The sequence below is a fragment of the Danio aesculapii genome, chromosome 8 (genome assembly GCF_903798145.1).
Source record: "Danio aesculapii chromosome 8, fDanAes4.1, whole genome shotgun sequence".
NCBI lineage: Eukaryota > Metazoa > Chordata > Actinopteri > Cypriniformes > Danionidae > Danio > Danio aesculapii.
In genome coordinates, this window is record NC_079442.1 from 16,972,457 (window position 1) to 16,991,954 (window position 19,498).

Here is a 19,498-nt window from a genome sequence, read left to right on the forward strand (position 1 = left end):
TTGGTCTGTTAAACATCATTTGAAAAATATTTTAAAAAGAAAAAATTTCAAAGGGGGGCTAATAATTCTGACTTTAACTGTAGCTAAATATTTCATACAATTACATAATTTAATCTAATTAAATGAAATTAACAGATAAGATTCAAATTAAAATATTCAATATTATACAAAATATTAACTAAAACTAACGTTTTAACACACTGCTAATTACTAAATTAATTACTTAATTTATTAATTAAATAAAACAATAGAATAATGTTCAAACACTTAAACATTTCTGATATTAATGTCAATTTTAAATTAATATATTAAAATGCATATCAAATATTTTTCAAAACTTAAACTTAACAGACTACAGAAATACTTTAAAACAATAAAAGATGACAATTTTAATATGAAATTTCTAAAACTTTATAATTAGCTAGTAAATCTAAACTATAGAACAAAAAAAAAAGCAATTAAGACATTTAAGACGAACTGTGCAGACATTTTAGAAAAATACAACAAAATTGCTAAAACTAAAAATGCCAAAGTAAAGGTAAAGATGTTACTTGTACCATCTGACTGAGCACATTTCCAGCCAGCGAGAATGAAGATTGATGTTTCACCTTAAATGACCTGGACACACACTTATGATGTAACCTTTTAAATGCAATCTGTGCTCCCACACTGTATTCATTCTGCCATTTATAAAACATGTTTCTTTTGAAGTCTCTGTGTACATAGTCATGCCTGGCTCATAATGACCCTCCTTCACTCTTTGTTAGCCTGCAAATTAGCATCGAGTGTTTTTGAGAAGTTATAAAAAGGAAAAATACTGGTCTTTATGTAACAGCAGTTTGATCTGAAATGCAAGCAAACACACATCAAAAGCCTCATCGGTGACAGGATGAAGCGTGTGTGTAGGGACATCTAGTGGTCTGACTGAAGCACTGCGCGCTTATTAACATTACACATTCAAAACATGACGTTAGTTGTTTGTTCAAACTACTTATTTATAACGAGTTCTTGAGTTTTTGGGGGCTATAACTTAATTGATTTATGTTCATTTCACTTAAATAAATTAGTTAAAAATGTTAACTTAAATCCTTTATGTTGTCTCATCAAAAATCGATTGTGTGGAACCCAGCATTTTTTTTTACAGTGCAGTAAATTGATTCAAAGACAATCATCCATTTAGATTATGTCTGTTTTAGGTTAGATTATTCTAGTTTTTCAAAATTTGCTTTTCATAATTTTTTAATGGGTATTTTATTCCTTTATTCCTATACATGTGTTTGTGTTTGTTAGACAAAATTAATTATTCATTACAAAAATATTTATTGTGATTTTATTATTGTGTTTTAGATAATGTTTGTTGTGAAATAATCTCTTTTAAATCTCAAAGAGATTTAAGAAGATCTAAAGCTAGATATCCAAATACAGCAATGTTCTCAAAATGAATTCCTGGAGGAAGCTCTACGCAGCTCTGCATAGTTGAGCTCCAAACAGCTCCAACTCACACCTGCTTAATAGTCTATAGTAGCTTTGAACACCTTGATTATTTGGATCAGCTGTTTGATTAGGGTTGGAGCAAAACTGTGCAGAGCTGCGGCTCTCCAGGAATCGGGTTTGAGACCAATGGTATACAGCTTTTACAATATATTTAGTTTGTTTAGAAAAAAAACTCTGACTAAATCATGATGGCTTTTTAATTTTCTTTTTCTTGATGTTCTGCTTCACGTGTTTTTATTATAATGTTAGATCCACAGCTTCGACTAGAAGGTCTTCAAATATGCAGAAAATGTGCCTTCATGGAGTCAAATAAAAAGAAAGAACAAAAAAAACAGGTTAAATGCCTGCTCATGTTACACATCCGTCAATTGATCTCGTTCCTGTGCAAGTGGGCAGTCCTGGTTTAATCAAACTGAAGATGAGATCGGTTGTTCAGTGAAGCGTCTTATTACATGAGCATAAACCGATCAGTCAACGTCCATCGTTCCTCTTTTACCATCAGCACATACGCAGACCAATCACTGAAGGGAAATGAATGATGTTCTGAAATCTCCTTTCAGATGCTTTCGAGGAACAGGAGTGTGTGCGTGTGAATGTTTGTGTGAGTACATGCGTCATTATGGGATGTTCTTTTCAATAATTATAGTTCTTTGTGTGTGTGTGTGTGTGTTTTCTGCCTCCAGGCTTCCGTTGTTCCAAGCCAGTGCTTTTGCTTTTCTCGCTCCTGCAAGAGCCATTCTTTCACTGGAGAAATGGAAGTGTAATGCGACAGGTACACTTCTCACGCACACACACACACACACTTGTAAATATGGTTTGCAAGGACATGATGTATTTTACACTGTAAACAAATACAATTAAAATGCCTACACTGTAAAAAAATATATAGGATCAATTAGTCATGACAGCACATGTTTTTAGTTCATTGTAACTTATTAAACTAAGTTAATCATGTTCAAACTTAATTTTATAAGTTACTCAAGCTGTTTTAAGTCCGTTTAACATAATAAAAGTTCAATGGACTCTTAAGGTTATTTTGATTCAGCTTAAATTTAAAGCAACCAGGATTTTTTTTACAGTGTACCACTAAACACAACCCTAACAGAAAACCTATGACCAATTTCGACAATCAATAGACCCTGTTAAGTATAATCTTTAAGCATTTTGAATTATGAGGACACAGGGTATGTCCCTGTAAACCAGCCTAATTGATTATAACTAGGCCATGCCCATGTTATTATTCGATTTAAACCACACAAATGAGTACACAGACACTTTAATGCATTTAAGGGGAGTTCCCAAAGCTGTAATGTTTTTTACACTATACAGACTGTATCCTCGGGGTGTCCTTTTACTCCAGCTCTCACAGGAAGCATTTCTACATTTTGTGTGATTTATGAGCGGTTTTCTTCATGGGAACTAAAGAGAATGTCCTTACAAGGTCACAAATTACTTGTATTGCTATACTTGAGGTGACGTTTGATCCCCATAGTGTAGTGAATACCAGGCAAACACACACGCACAGACACTTTTAACAGCAGTAATGTGATTGTGGTGTTTTCTCTTCAGCTACTCCGTTTTTAAATGGCACAGAGCTGCCTCACACAGAGGACATCTGGTACCCCAGGATACGAGAGGTAAATAACTAACAGATGCTTTTATTGAGGAACATTTTATTGAGGAATAATTACTGAAAATCTTTGAGATCAGACGATGGCGACTGCTGTAGTTATTCCAGTTGCTTTATTTTTTGGTGTTCATCTTCAGGGAGTCACTGAAGGCATATATCATGTTATTATAACAATATAATGTGGCAATAAGATCGTAATTATACTGTGCATTTACACAGTGGCCAATGTAAACACACAAAAACAACATTAACATTATAGCAGACACTGTAAAAAGGTCATTCTCAGCCACTTGACTTTTCTGACAGGGGATTCAAGTGTCATCGAGTGACAGAATCTTGTGGGACTGCTATACAGGAGTTATTATTAGGGATTATAGATAGCGAAATTTAGCTTTTTTTTTTTTTTAAAGCATGACGGTAAAACATGAACGTATGAATGTATTAATACATACGTTGTTGTAAAAATTCGTAATGACAAAACAAATACTAATTTGTGGATGTACTTACTTTGTGCAGCAATACTGCCGTTGTGGCTGGTATATTCTGGGAAATTTTCTTACTCCTTGGTTTCGAGTGTGGTACTGAAAAATCTCTGTTCGAAAGGGTGTCTACCCTTAGCCCTACGCCTTCAAGCTAAAGAAAATTGGAGTAAGGGGAAGGGCTAAGGGGTAGAATTGGAATTGGGCCTTAACCATCATCTGCATCTTAATTCCTCAAAAGTCTAAAGCACTTTGATTTAAAAAAAAAAAAATAAATAAATAAATTTAAACTATTATATCATCTTTGCATCAAATTAATAAACAAAAACGATAAATATAATTAACATTTCTGTGAGGTGTTTGTAATGCACTGTATATGGGCGGAACATTAATTGTGACATTGTTCTCTCTTTTTTTACTGCCGTTACCAGTCTCACTACTGTTTTTTCTTTTTTTGAACATGGTGAAAACTATTTCATGGAGTCTTTCTTTTATTATTTGAGCAATTTGGAATGCGGAAATGTGTTCGTGGTACTTTCCCATTCACTGCTCTCTAAGTTTACCCAACTATGCCCAGTTGCCAGTAGCCTTTATGGTGAAAATTGGATTGTGAAAAAGGCCCTGATGTAATTATTTTCATAAAACTATATTTATAATAGTATAAATAGTGATATTGACTCAAAATTTACAACCTGTAATCAATAAATAAATGTACATTTTTGTTAATTATATGTGAAATCTGTTAATTTTAGGTGAAATTAAGTCACTATATATAGTCTTGATATAGTCTGGATACCCATTAATTTCCTAAGGAGGTCACTTTTGACTGATAACATCACAGGTGTAACATGGATGATAAAAATGCTCAAAATTCAGTTCAAATAGGTGATCATCATTTTTATATGTTCAAGTGAACACTGTGGAGGATATCATAGGGTCCTGAGGCAATCAGATGTAAAACAATATTTATGAGTGTTTTTAATTCAATTCAATTCACTTTTATTTGGATAGCGCTTTTACAATGTAGATTGTGTCAAAGCAGCTTCACATAAAAGATCATAGTAGTTGTTTAAGTTGTAAATCGGTCAGATTTGACCCAAACACGACAGGAAGGTTAACCAGGAACCTTCACGTTATTTGAATCTCTTCATTCTAGGTTTCTTCTGTGTATTATTATTTTGATAAAGTACACATGAAATATTGAGATTACCAGGGGGAAAAAAATCTAATCACCGCAAAGCTTGTTTTGTTTTGTTGTGTTTTGTTTTGTGTTTTTATTTTGTTTTTTGTTGTGTTTTGTTTTGTTGTGTTTTGTTGTGTTTTGTTGTGTTTTGTTTTGTGTTTTGTTGTGTTGTGTTTTGTTTTGTGTTTTTTGTTGTTGTTTTGTTGTGTTTTGTTTTGTGTTTTTTGTTGTGTTTTGTTTTGTTGTGTTTTGTTTTTTGTTGTGTTTTGTGTTTTGTTTTGTTTTTTATTTTGTTTTTTGTATTGTTTTATATTCGTTTATTTTATTATTTTATTTTATTTTAGCTAATCCCTTTGAATTATTTTTAGTGTCTCTTTAGATATTGCATCGAACAATTTGTATTTCAATTTGACTTGATTATGTCTCTTTTAAGAGACTTTGTGTAAACAGATTTGATATCGATTTTAGCCTGGCAGACATGAAGACAAAGCAAAACTAGATTAAACACGGCATTACACCATCTGGAGGCCTTCGTCAATGACACTTTTAAACCTTTAATCACTTTTAACCTTTAGCTTAATTTGCACATCCATCTGTTTTCTCTCTTTTCCTTCTTTCTCTCCCTCCCTATCTCTACACTCAATTTTTTTTGCTGCTTGTTGAAACTACTTATTTAAAACAAGTTGAAACAACACAGTGCTTGAATTTTATTGGCAGAACTTAATTGTTTTATGTTCAATCAACTTAAATTGTATAAAGTATTAAGTCATCTTAATTGTTTTGTGTTGAGATAAGATGAAGGGATTGTGTGGAATCCAACATTTTTACAGTGTATCCTTCTCTTCCTTTCCATCTTTCTCTCTGTAGATCCAGGGCGCAATAATAGTGTCGTCTCTAATCGAGGTGGTCATCGGGGCCTTGGGTTTGCCTGGGGTCCTACTCAAATACATTGGGCCACTCACCATCACCCCTACCGTGACCCTGATAGGGCTATCAGGCTTCCAGGCGGCTGGCGAGAGAGCGGGCAAACATTGGGGCATTGCCATGCTGTGAGACCTACTGTCCTGCAAACATTACTGGCATTGTGTGAATGCAGTGTTTGACGTATAACTCTTTTTGTCTTAAAAACAGGACGATATTCCTGGTGCTGCTGTTTTCTCAGTACGCGCGGAACATCCAGCTGCCGCTCCCCGTCTACAAATCCAAAAAAGGCTGGACGTCGTACCGCCTGCAGCTCTTCAAGATGTTCCCAGTGAGTTTCTTTTTGTTAATCCAAGATAAATATGTCTCAGTTAGTCATGGATGGGAATTAAAGCAGAATTAAATGTTATTATATAGCATTATGTTTCATGTGCAAATCGAATTATATTGTAGAAAAACTGGTATTTAATTGTTTTATATAGCGGCAATGAGATGGTTTCCTTTTTAAAATATCATAATGTATTGTATTGTATTATATTATATTGTATTGTATTGTATTGTATTGTGTTATGTTATGTTATGTTATTTTTAAAAGGGATATCTTTCTTCTGAATGCTATTGCATAAAGTAATTATTGTATATGTTATGATAACATAATTATTTGTATTACATTTTATTATTTTTCTACTCTTAAGCTATAATTTTAGTAAGACCGATTTAAAAAATAAATAAATAAATCAGAAAAAGAAAGCTATACATTTTTCCATGGTTGTAATCAGGGCTTGACATTAACTTTTTTGATCACCAGCCACTGGTAGTGTTCCAATGTTACTTGCCATTTTCACTTGTCACAGTTTTGTTGTTGGGAAAATGTATTTTATATGCATAAATGTGACTTTTGCATGCTAAAATTACTTGATTTAAATTTTGTGCTGTCCACATGCTTCCTCGTTCATTTCACTTTTTCATTTCACGTTGAGCAAGGTGTATGACCTTGCTCAATGTGCATGAGCAAATGTGTTGTGGTTTCATAGTGTCGCATTGCAATTAGTTTTATTTCACATGACTTTTCTGGGCTTAACACTAAGGATTTACCTTTTTTTTTCTCTGGCCACACCAAACTAATTATTTCCTTGCCACACATTTAAATAATGTGTCAAAACAAAAGAATATAGCTGTATACATACTATTTATTCAACAAAAATGTTTTTTAAAACAATTGACATTTAAAAAAGAACTATTGTCCTACATCTAAAACTATACACAGTAGTCTGTCCTGGCCAAAGATTTCAAATTACCAGTTAACTATAAATAAATAGAGAGTTAATCTCCTATTAAAGCAATGTTATTGTTATAATTATCATTATAAGGATGATAATTAAACTATTAACAAAAATAACTAAGCTAAAGAAAGCAGGTATAAAACATTCCGTGCGATAATGAAAGGATGTTCGCAAGCACACTGTTAATGTTAGGCCTTTGATAATCTGTTCAAAGTATGGTTAAAGTGAAAGTGGCAACAGCTGTTGCTTAGAAAGAATCTCGAGCTATCGAAAGTAGCAGGACTGTGGGTGCGTAAGCATCGCATTTATTCCAGTCTATTTCAAAGAGAACCTATTGCACGGTTGCTTCGTGTATGGAAACGAGAGCACGCAAGCTTTTAATACACTTGGGCACATCACATCAGCTGTGCGCGCGACACTAAAGCCCTCATCAGTGAGTGGGGATCGCCTGTGTCTCTGTGTGCGTTATCTTCTCATTAGTTTTTCACCTTCTCTCTTTTGCTCGTGCGAACAGTTATTTTTGTCAGTCGTGCTCCTTCTCGATTCTAAGATCACATGTGCACGAATATTGACAAACGGTCATAAACTAACATTCTAATCTTTAGTGACGAGCCAGCACTGGCAACTTAAATGTTTTTAAACAGCCAAAGTGGCTAGTGGGAGCGGCAGTCTAACACGCCATCGCTGAAATCTACCTGCATTTGGCGTGTTGGTGGGTGTTAATGTCAAGCCCTGGTTGTAATAGAAAATATGAGAACAATTAGACACAAAAATGTATTTATTTAAACAGTAAATAATATACATACCAAAGCCCCAAACTAGCAGTTGTAATGAAATTGATATATTGTCAGATTTTATTTTTTTATGTTTTGGTTTTCTGACTTCCATTGTGATATTAAATCATTTGCAAATTTTTGTTGTTGTTGTTGTTTCCACCATTGTTGTGATAAAAAATATAAGAATGATTATATGGAGAATAAATGCTACTTCATTTATTTCTGAAGCACATGCCATAAGGAAATGATCCCGGTCATTAGTTGCCAGTAGCGTGACTTGGCACTTTCCGAGTCTTGGCACGGCTCATAATCCGCTGTTAGCTCTGATGACAAGCCATAATTAGCATGCTGTTTCAGAGATGAGCTGCGTTGGGCCTGGGCTTTTACATGATAGCACAGCAGACAATGACATGGCAGTGAAAGCGTGTGGGGGAGGCAGAGAGAGAGGAGCCAAAACACACACAATGATCCTATAAAATGAACCGTCATCATGCAGTGTGTGTGTGCCGTCTACTGGTGGGAATACAGTGATACGCAACCACTGTCTGGCTTTGTGTTTGGTTGAACTGAGCACGAGAAGAGTTTCTTGTTTTAATACCATCTCTTTCTGCCTCTCTGTAGATCATCATGGCTATCCTGGTGTCGTGGTTTCTTTGCTTCATCTTCACGGTGACTGATGTGTTTCCTCCTGAGAAGGACAAATACGGTTTCTATGCCCGAACAGACGCTCGACAGGGCATCCTGGCAGCCGCTCCATGGTTTAAGATACCCTACCCCTGTGAGTGCTGGTGTTTGTGTGTGAAGTGACATGGGTATTACAATATAAGCATGTTTCATGAGGATATTTCATATGTCCTTGTAAACCAGATGACCTTATAAGTGAGATGTAAACAGTGTTTACAAAGTGAAAAATAGTCAGTAGGTTAATTTAGAGCAGGGATGTCAAGCTCAATTCCTGGAGGGCCGCAGCCCTGCAGAGTTCAGTTCCAGCCCTGCTACAGCACATCTACCTGTAGGTATCAAACAAGCCCAAAGCACTTAATTAGTTTGGTCAGGTGTATTTAATTTGGGTTGGAACTAAACTGAGCTGCGGCCCTCCAAGAGTTTGACACCTTTGAGTAAGGGGATCGAACATATACACTATAATACACTAAAAATCATTATCTTTGATTGTCTTATGAAAAACATTTATATCGGTTAATTACATTTTACGGGTGACGCGGTGGCGCAGTGGGTAGTGCTGTCGCCTCACAGCAAGAAGGTTGCTAGTTCGAGCCTTGGCTGAGTCAGTTGGCATTTCTGTGTGGAGTTTGCATGTTCGTCATGCATTTACTCAGGTTTCCTTCGGACGCTCCGCTTTCCCCCACAAGTCCAAAGACCCCAGATTAATCTGTGGCGACCCCAGATTAATAAAGGGACTAAGCCGAAAATGAATGAATGAATGAACTACATTATACAAGTTTGTGATCATGTTTCTATCTGTGTTTGTGTTTCTGTTTGTGTGTGTTGCTGTCTTCCAAATCCAGTGATCTGCCAATGTCTCTCTGGCTTTTCAGGCCAGACCTTGTAATGAACAAACGCCATTAGAGTTCTTCAAATAAATAAAATAAACAATTCTATATTAACTATATATATATATATATATATATATATATATATATATATATATATATATATATATATATATATATATATATATATATATATATATTCTTATATTGTAGCTTGCATTTCAAGTAGTTTATATTAAGCGTACCTTTTAACTGTACTGAACGTTTTTAACTCATTTATTGTGGCACAGCACAATATATAATATATACATTTTAATGTATCATTAAAATGTATATTATGCGCAAGTGAATTTTTTTATAATCTAAGATTCGAAGTACTCTGTAATTGGGTTAGGTATTGTTTGGGGTTATTGCCTTCTATACGATGCTAAACAACAAGAAAAGACGCCTAACTCTACAACGATGTCGGTATCCCTCACAATTGTTTAGAATTAAATGATTAGGGGATGGTGTGACACAACACTTACCTATATGAGCTTTTTATGCACCCCTTGATGCTTCTTGCATCCTTGTCACATCACCAATGGCACTGAAATTAAGCACCAAAAATTATATGCTGGTTCGACGCATACCAGTTACATAGGCACGGGTTTCAGTACCCAATCCTAGGGCTGGGCGATATGGCTATATGCAATCTCGATAATTATTTCCCATTGAACGATATTGAACGATAACGATATATATTTCGATATGTTGTTAATGCTTCTAGATTTAAAAGAGTACCCCAAAATGACTGAAGCCACAAAAATTAGAGGGTCCATTAAATGCCATAACATATTTTAGGCCGATACATTTTTGGTGTGTGCTGTGTGATTGGCTCTTAGATCAATATAGAGTTTAAAAAAAGTCCAGAGCTTATCATTGTTATTGAAATAAATTTGATCGCAATTCCTTATAATATCGTTTATCGGCCCAGCCCTACCCAACCCTACTCTGTCAGTACACCATTTAATAAAATTAAGCACTCTTTTTGACATGTCTCATGTCTTTTAAAGGTAAAGGCAATCTCTTAATATCCTTGTATAATACTCAAAACTAAGGCGGCAGACAAAGCGGAGGCATCATTCTCTTCTTAGTTTATCCATGAATTATTAAATTAATTAAATTAACTATTATTAAATATAATTAGAATGAATCAATTGCGTTTAGCAGACCACAAATAACCCCAAAAACTCAAAACAAGACTGCAATTTCCTGGATATATTTTGAATATTACTGTACTGTATGAAAAGCAAAGAGAAAATAATCTGGAAGAACATAAACAAACTTTACTCAAAACAGAAACACAAAGTCAAATGTCTCCCTCACTCAGTTCCCACTGGTTTATTTGTAGTACAGTCCTATTTTTTGAAATGATTTGTTTCAGTTCCCCAAACTGGAAGTGCAACCCATAATATGAAACCGGGTTGTCACATGCAGGGAAAGATGGATGGGTTTTTCTGTATGCTTATTCTGAATAGATTACCCATAATGCTTTGTGTGTTCCAGTCCAATGGGGTCTGCCCACAGTGACCGCAGCAGGGGTGATCGGGATGCTGAGTGCCGTTGTTGCCAGTATTATTGAGTCCATTGGGGACTATTATGCCTGTGCCCGTCTCTCTGGTGCCCCTCCACCTCCTATACATGCCATTAACAGGTACAACACAAACACACATGCTCTCAAGGCATTTCGGGTGGGTTACACCAGAATAAATGAAGCTTTATCTAATATTTTTATTGCACCAAACTTTAAATCTTGTTTAGACAGCAGTTTCAGGATGCACAAAGCCACTTTTTTAGACATTTTCAGTTTTTCACAAAAGTAACGTTAGTCCTGTTTTGAATCTGCCGCTATGCTGATGCTGATGCATTTGCAGCTCCGCCCTCTTTTGAAAAGAGCGCTATCTAATTTGAATTTAAAGCGACAGTCACCAAAATGGCACAATTTAAATCTAAAAGGGGCAGTTTCAAAGAGTTATAAAACATTATTTGTGGGATATTATGAGCGGAAACTTATTTTACATCTTGTGAAAAGGGGTATAACAGGTCCCGTTTAAACTGTGTTTTAAATAAGTGGTGCAGCATAACTCAAGTTAAAATAAAACCCAGATTAACAAATCCTTGATTAGCTCTAAACTTAATTTAATTCTTGTTGGTGCGTCCTATTCTAAACGTGTTTAATTATCCATATCGGATATGCAGCACACACCATCTTTGGGGCATTTTTGTGATGTACTTTTCTAAAGTGGAAGGAAGTTGTCCGTTTATTTGTCTACAGTGCTAATGCATAAATCGAATATTGTTTTCCCCAGAGGGATCTTTACAGAGGGCCTTTCCTGTGTTCTTGATGGAGTCTTTGGCACTGGAAATGGCTCCACATCTTCCAGCCCAAACATCGGAGTGCTGGGCATCACAAAAGTACAAACTTTTCTTATTCGATGCCTTTTTCGGTTTCTTCTGTTCCCTATACAAAAATAGTTTCATATAGGGCTACACAATATCTGGTTTCAGCAGTGATAACGCAATGTTGAGTTGGGATTATAATTATCCAGAAAACCCAGTTCAGAAGACACATGAACGTTTAACCCTAATGTGAAAAGTGAAAGATTACTTTAAGGCCTGTGATTATGGAAGATTTCATGCCAATTTAAATCATTCAGGCACGAGAAATGATCAAATGTGTAGCATTACCAGAGATTAATTGTACTGAATTATTTCTACAATGAAGACTACAGTGGTCAACATTTAAAGTAGATCACAAGAAAAGACAACAATGGGGGTTGTTAAATACTTTTATCAAAGGTTTTGATCCACTTTAAATGTTGACTATGTATACAGTATGTACAGTACATCTGATTATTTATTTCTATATCTCAATATTGTCTCCAGAAAGAACTGTTTGTTTTATTGTATTAATGTATGCCATTACTTTAAATTAAGAGCAGTGACATTAAACTTCACAGAAGATGATTTTAGGAGCGTTTGCACTGCTGGTGCATGGTAGTATGGAATAAATAAAAAGTAATTAAATGTATATTTATAACAACCTTAATATTTCTCTTTATATATTTTTTTCCCAAGGCATATCAATAAGTGGTTTTCTTAACTCGTAAACTATTCAGTGTTGCCAGATATAGCTGACATTTTCCAGCCCAAAAGCTGTCCAAAACCCACCCAAACGCACAAAAAATCAAAATATTAGATTAATATTTTATTTAGTTTTAATTCATTTAAATCAAATATAACCTAGTTACTTTAACTGTCATATTTTTTAACCATCACCAGCAATCACAGAACCACAACACGACCGGATCACAAGACGCTGCCTGCCTCTCAGTGCACTTATTGTTGTGTAAATTACTACTATTAGAGTATGTTTTACTTTTGAAAAAAACTTTTTGAAATTCAGCCAGAAATAGGAAGAAAATCTCATTTATTTTTAGGTCAAGACATGATGAAATTGTTTAGAAAATGCCGCGTTGGGCACGAGACTCACGCATGAACATGTACTCAAAGGAGAAGAACCCCCAAAATGTCTATATTGCAACAGAAATCAAACTGTAAAACATATTCTTGTGGAATGCCCTATTTTTAATGTTAGACAACAATTTTTATCTGGAGAGACTTTAAATGAAATATTTTTAAATGTGAATCCTTCTAAAATTGTACAATTTTATTAAAAGGAAACCTTAAAAAACTGTTTTAGATGTTTATATTATATATTATCATTATTATTATTATTATTATTATTATTTTATATTTTACATTGTGTATTATTTATTGCTGTTGATGACTTAATTGTTAGAATATTTTTATAATTATAGAAAAGGGGTGTATATAAGATGTTGTAAACTTGATCTGTTTTTTTTGCCATGACATAGCCATAGAAGCTGAAATGGCAGTAGAATTAAAACACTCTCTCTCTTTACTTTTGAAATGGGGTATAAATTTGTCCCATTTGGTGCTTTCAAATTCTTTTGAACATGAGTAGGTAGTGCTTGTTAATCAGACAATGCTTCTATGTTTGTTCCTGCTGTCACTTGCGGGGAAAAAAACTGTTAATAAAAGTGTTCTAATACACCACTGTGAGTTTAAATGCAGGCGCTGCGTGATGCACATGCACGCAAAGGGGAGTCAGATTTTGATACAGTACAACTTTCCTTCACCTCCACTTGTGGTTAAGCCCACACAATTTGCACTATGCACTGGTCACTACTAACTGAGTGGAGTAGGAGCACACATTTAATGTTTTGTTAAATAAGTTGCATATAAAATTTATGATTTAAAACCGCCCAAATTTTGTCAACCCGCCAATCCCATTTTTTTCCCCGCAAAATTAAATTCAAATCGCCCCACTGGCAACACTGAAACTATTTGTTGTTATAATTTAAAATTTGTATTTAACATCAGAATGTAAACGCGAAATGGGTGCTTAAGTCCTATTTGTGTGGCTGTTTCTTTAAAAAGAAATTATTATCTTAAATCGAGTGATGAAGGATCGAGCCTTAAATGTTTGGAAATGATTAACAGTTCAAAACATTGAAAATTTGCAAATGTAACCAAATGTAATCAGTTATGATAATAAAGTAATTTAAATATTCACAGTAGATCTGTAACCTGTTATTACATTTACAAAGTAACCTTTCAACACTGTTTGATCCACTCACATGCATTACAAATATTAACCCTACTGCTTAAAACATACAGTTTTATTTTTTTCGATGCTAGTATCAGTATGCTAGAATTAAGGATATCTGTAAGCTAGTGTTCTCCAAAACGGTGACAAACTTCAGCCTAAATCAGGGCTGTTAAACTCCGTTCCTGAAGGGCAGCTGCCAGTGAAACAGTGAATAAGCGCAAAAGACAACCAAAATAATACCAAAATTGTGATTTTATTTATATTTCCCAAAAGTGAACAAAAACAACGAATAAATCCAAAATAAAGTAAGGCAAAAATATACTATTTACAATATTTACAACACTGAGACAAATACAAAGATGGGGAAAAACAGGAGAGCTGGCAGAAGGGACGTGGGCGGCGCTAAAGGAACGAAAAGAACACAACCCACACTAAATCTAACTTCCCAGAAGCATCTAGCTAACTATGTGAAACAAAATAATTAACACGCAAAGAGTCTTCCGAGTCCTGACTGTCAACTCTATCTATCCAAATGTACAAGGGGTGGCGCTCGCCCCTAACCTAATGTACTATACAGAAGAGTAGTCCTAAGTGTTGCAAAATGTATGTCACGTGACCTTCTTACCTGTCCGCTTCGTCCAAGCCTCGTAAACAACGTTAAACGGAGAAATGGAGTGATATACGAATAACGGACAGATAACGTGCACACAGAAACGGGCAACAACAAAATACACAGTTAGACGGGTTCTTACGCAACGCAACAAGAAAACAAGATACGAAAGGGAAAAGAGAGGGGCTGGTGAGTGGTCTGGCGCGCACTTTTATGATGGGTGGTCTTTGCTTATTGGATGTGGCGTAAGAATGACGTAACCGGGGGAGAAATGACTGACAGCTGAATAGACCAAAGAACAGAACCTGTGAATAATGAAAGCAGATATAGGAGAACAGAGCGAGAGAGAGAAAACACAAACAGAGAACAAATATGTAACAACAGTTTAGTTTCAACCCTGCTTCAACACACTTATCTATAGGTTTCAAACAAGCCTGAAGGACTCAATTAGTTTGATCAGGTGTGTTTAAACTGTGCAGAGCTGCGGCCCTCCAGGAACTGAGTTTGACACCTGTGGCCTAAATGGATCAACTGTTTTTTTTGGACAACATCACCTCATGCTTCAATTTCTCATCAAATCTTCTGACCAATCAAATGCTCTCTAATATCTGACATGTCCCGCCCCATTCAAAACACTTCTCATTTGCTAGTCATTTAATGCGCTTGATCTCAACCATACTGTGATTAAAAACGACACTCTATTGGCTGTTTTTTAAAGGGGAGGAGTTACTCTAAGTCCCACCCTGTCTTTATGTTTCAGTTGCAATTATGTGAAACAGATTAAGCAGATGCTCATTTCTAAGCACTAAGAATCACAGCGTTATCATTTAATAAAAATAAATAATCATTTTTGTCTCTCTTTAACTGTGCAGGTGGGCAGCAGGAGGGTCATCCAGTATGGTGCAGCATTTATGCTACTGCTAGGAATGGTGGGTAAATTCAGCGCTCTCTTTGCATCGCTGCCGGACCCAGTCCTTGGAGCTTTATTCTGCACACTATTCGGCATGATCACCGCCGTTGGCCTCTCCAACCTGCAGTTTGTGGATCTCAACTCGTCCCGCAACCTGTTTGTCCTGGGCTTCTCGATCTTCTTCGGCCTGGTTCTGCCCAGTTACCTTAAAGAAAACCCTCTAGTCACAGGTAGATGCACATACACGCCACATGGAGAATGATGTTGTTGGACTCTTGAGGAATTTGTGGGGAACGTGATCTTTTTCTTCTGTTGTAGGTATAGTGCAGATTGATCAAGTGCTGAATGTTCTTCTTACGACTGCCATGTTTGTCGGAGGTTCAGTGGCTTTTGTGCTGGATAATACTATTCCGGGTAGGTGCGCACATATCACGAGAGACTCATTAAAAACTGTTGTGTTGTCAAAGCTAATTCATGTGGTAGCTTCATTCTTGAGAATAATTTGGCACATTAGAACTTTTTAACTTTTCCATGCAAAAAAATACATAAATAAAAGGAGATGCATATGTTTAAGTTAAATATGAAAAAGCTAGAAGAATAAGAAAACTATATATTATTGGATCAAAAGTAAATTCATTCATGTTTTCTAATGCAGTGTTTCCCAACCCTGTTCCTGGAGGCACACCAACAGTACATATTTTGGATATCTCCCTTATCTGACCCATTAACTTCAGGTGTTGGAGTCTCTTCTGATGTTATAAGATGATTCAGGTGTGTTTGATTAGGGAGAGGTTGAAAATGTGGACTGTTGGTGTGCCTTCAGGAACAGGGTTGGGAAACACTGTTCTAATGTACCAATTAAAACAGGAACACTTTAAAATGACTACACACTATAAGCCATTTATTAAGCATTAGCAAATAGTGAATTCATTATATGTTAAGCATTAACTCTACATTAATAGACGTTAGACAGTTTATAACTGCAGCTACAAATGCTGTATTCTTGACTTAAAACCTCATGTATAATGTGCTTAATAATTGTACTTTCATACTTTAATGATTTATTTTTCATTACTAAATTAAGTATTACATTATTTACAAACCAGTTATTTAAGCATAGTTGGATGTTTTTTAAGATCATTCATAATGAGTTAGTAAATGATGAATAAACTATTAAAATCAATGTTTATGATTCTTATTATTCAGGCATAAACTAATAATTAATGTGTAGGTTAATAAATGCTTAATTAACTCAACTTCATGCAGTTTTGTGACCTAATCTAAAGTGAGGATTATTTATGCTTTATAAATCCATTATAAATAACAATTAAAGGCTCAGTTACATTCTAAACAGGAAAAAAGAACATAATGAAAATGCACAAATGAAACTGTACTTCAAATGAAAAATAAATCTTTGCAACCTTCTCTAAAATAAAACTACTGTAGAGATTAAACATTGCATCTTATTACATTGATAAATTATTATGTTGTTGTTGCTTAATCCAATTTTATGTTCTATTTTGAAATTTCTGTCATTCAGCAATGTTTAAACTTTACAGTAATTTTACTTTTTAGATAAGATTGCATAGATGTATTGCTCATTTGATACTGAGCCTTTAATTGTCATTTATAAGGGATTTATAAAGCATAAATAGTCCTCACTTTAGATTAGGTCAGAAAACTGCATGAAGTGGAGTTATTAAAGCATTTATTAACATACATAGTAACCATTACTATAATAATAAGATTGTTGAAAAATAAGATGTATAAACGTTGATTTTAATAGTTTATTCATCATTTATTGACTCATTTTGAATGATCTTAAAAACCACCAACCACTCTTAAATACAAATAGTTTGTAAATAATGCATTACTGAATTTAGTTATGAAAAATAAATCATTAACAAAGTATGAAAGTACAATTATTAAGCACATTGTAATTGTGGTTATAAGTCAAGGTTACAGCATTTGTAACTGCAGTTATAAACTGCGTACTAATACTTATTAATGTGGAGTTAATGCTTAACAAATAATAAATTCACTAGATGCTAATGCTTAGTAAATGATTGATCGTGTGTAGTTATTATAAAGTTTTACCATTAAAACAAAAATAAATGCTGATGTTGACACATTTGGTCCACATTTATATCATATTTCCATATTTGTTACATATATTTGGTCCAGATAATGTTTTTGACCACATTTAAATATTAGTTTGTTCAAAAACGTTGATTAATACATGAATTAACTAATTAATTAATAGTTATTATTATTATTATTATTATTATTATTATTAAATCATTATTTCAAAACAAATGAGACGTTATGTGAGTTTAAATAAAGAGTAAATAAAGTAATATAGTAGCAGTTTTACCTTTCTGATACACCAAAAAACTAAATCATGAGCTACAGTATGTATATGTAAAAGAACAGTGTCGTAATTATTTAATTCTTAATCACAATTTGCCATATAAAGAGTTCGTTACAAAATCAAATCACTTTTATTTTTTTTCATTTTCATAAATAATTGTGATGTGCATTGAAGAGGTCTTTGCAAATAAAAACAAACATGATTTATGAAAAACCTGTTTTTGCAAATGACCACTTCATGTTGAAATTTAGATTTATTTCTAAATAATCATGCAGCAATAATGAATTGTAATTGCTTAATATAATTTATAGCTATAATGTGCTGTTTCTGATGTTAAAAATGATACAAATAAGGTTTTGGACCATATTTAAATATTAGTTTGTTCAAAATATTGATTAATAAATAAATTATATTATTATTTTTATTATTATTATTATTATTAAATCTTATAATTATTAAATTATTTTAAAGCAAATTGGATGTTATTGTTAAACGGTGACACTAAAATAATTTCTTTAATAATAAATTATTATTATAAAATATACGAAATAGTTCAAACAAAGAGTAGATAAAGTTAGTGTGGAGTAGCAGTTTTACCTTTCTGATACACCACAAAACTAAATCATAAGGTGCATTATGCATATGTAAAAGAGCACAGCGTTACAATTATTTAATTCTTAATCACAAATTGCCATATGAAGAGTTTGTTACAAAATCAAATAACTCTGTTTATTCATTTACGTAAGTAGTTTTTGTTTTCATTTATTTTCAGACATTGTTTTTGTTGTTGTTGTGCATTGAAGAGTTTATATGCAAAAAGTTGCCTAATTTTTAAAATGAACCTCTTCATATGGAAATATAGATTTTATTTCTAGAAAATAGCCCTAGAATCTGGTATGGCGTTAAATGTTCCGTTTCCACTGAGTGATACAGTACGGTTTGGTTCATTTCGGTACGCTTTTACGCCACTGTCAAAAGGTACCAAAAAGCGCTCCGTAATGTACTTTTTGGGTACTTTTTCGAAGGGGTAGCTAACAAAACAAAAGGGTACTAAAAGGCAGAACAAGACGTGCAGCTGAACGCTATTGGTTTACAGAGATACGTCACTAGCTCGTGCACAAGCCAGGAAAACGAAAACAAAGGAAGCAACATTTTTAAAAACACAGCCGAGACATTAAACCGTAATAATATCTACATGCATAATGAGCCACGATCGACCCCAGCTTAAACAAATCTTGTCGTGCTGACTGACTGACAGGTACGTGATGCATGAGGCCAGCAAACACGACGTATAGCCATTTCACTTTACTTCAGAACGCATTAATACCGCTCTCCAGGTCTATTGGAGATATTCACAAATATTCCTAGCAAATCTAATAAATGTTGGAGACATACTCGTTACACAAACGCACTAAATCACACTTCAGCAGCGTTTATTTGAGAGAGCACAAAAGGATCTGCATTTGAGCAGCGCGTATTTGAGGGCGCGCAACAAGTTTTGTGCACGAGCAGAGGAAATCGGCACGCAAGAGATTTGCATGCTGTAGGCTGTTACAACTCGTAATACTGCACTCACGACATTTGTCATTGAAATAACGCAACAGGTAGTTAATAGAACCGTGTTTAAAAATGGCCTGCCGGCACAGCTGGAA

General features: G+C 34.4%; 1 protein-coding gene across 1 annotated transcript in view; it reads left to right on the forward strand.

Annotated features, from left to right (window-relative positions):
• Positions 1–19,498, forward strand: part of slc23a2 (solute carrier family 23 member 2) — a 74,986-nt gene that overhangs the window by 46,618 nt on the left and 8,870 nt on the right. The window contains exons 6-14 of the mRNA XM_056463308.1: positions 2,178–2,266; positions 3,064–3,131; positions 5,654–5,835; positions 5,918–6,038; positions 8,388–8,544; positions 10,826–10,973; positions 11,629–11,734; positions 15,438–15,705; positions 15,794–15,889. Of these exons, the coding sequence (XP_056319283.1) occupies positions 2,178–2,266; positions 3,064–3,131; positions 5,654–5,835; positions 5,918–6,038; positions 8,388–8,544; positions 10,826–10,973; positions 11,629–11,734; positions 15,438–15,705; positions 15,794–15,889 (1,235 nt within the window). The remainder of the gene's footprint in view (positions 1–2,177; positions 2,267–3,063; positions 3,132–5,653; positions 5,836–5,917; positions 6,039–8,387; positions 8,545–10,825; positions 10,974–11,628; positions 11,735–15,437; positions 15,706–15,793; positions 15,890–19,498) is intronic.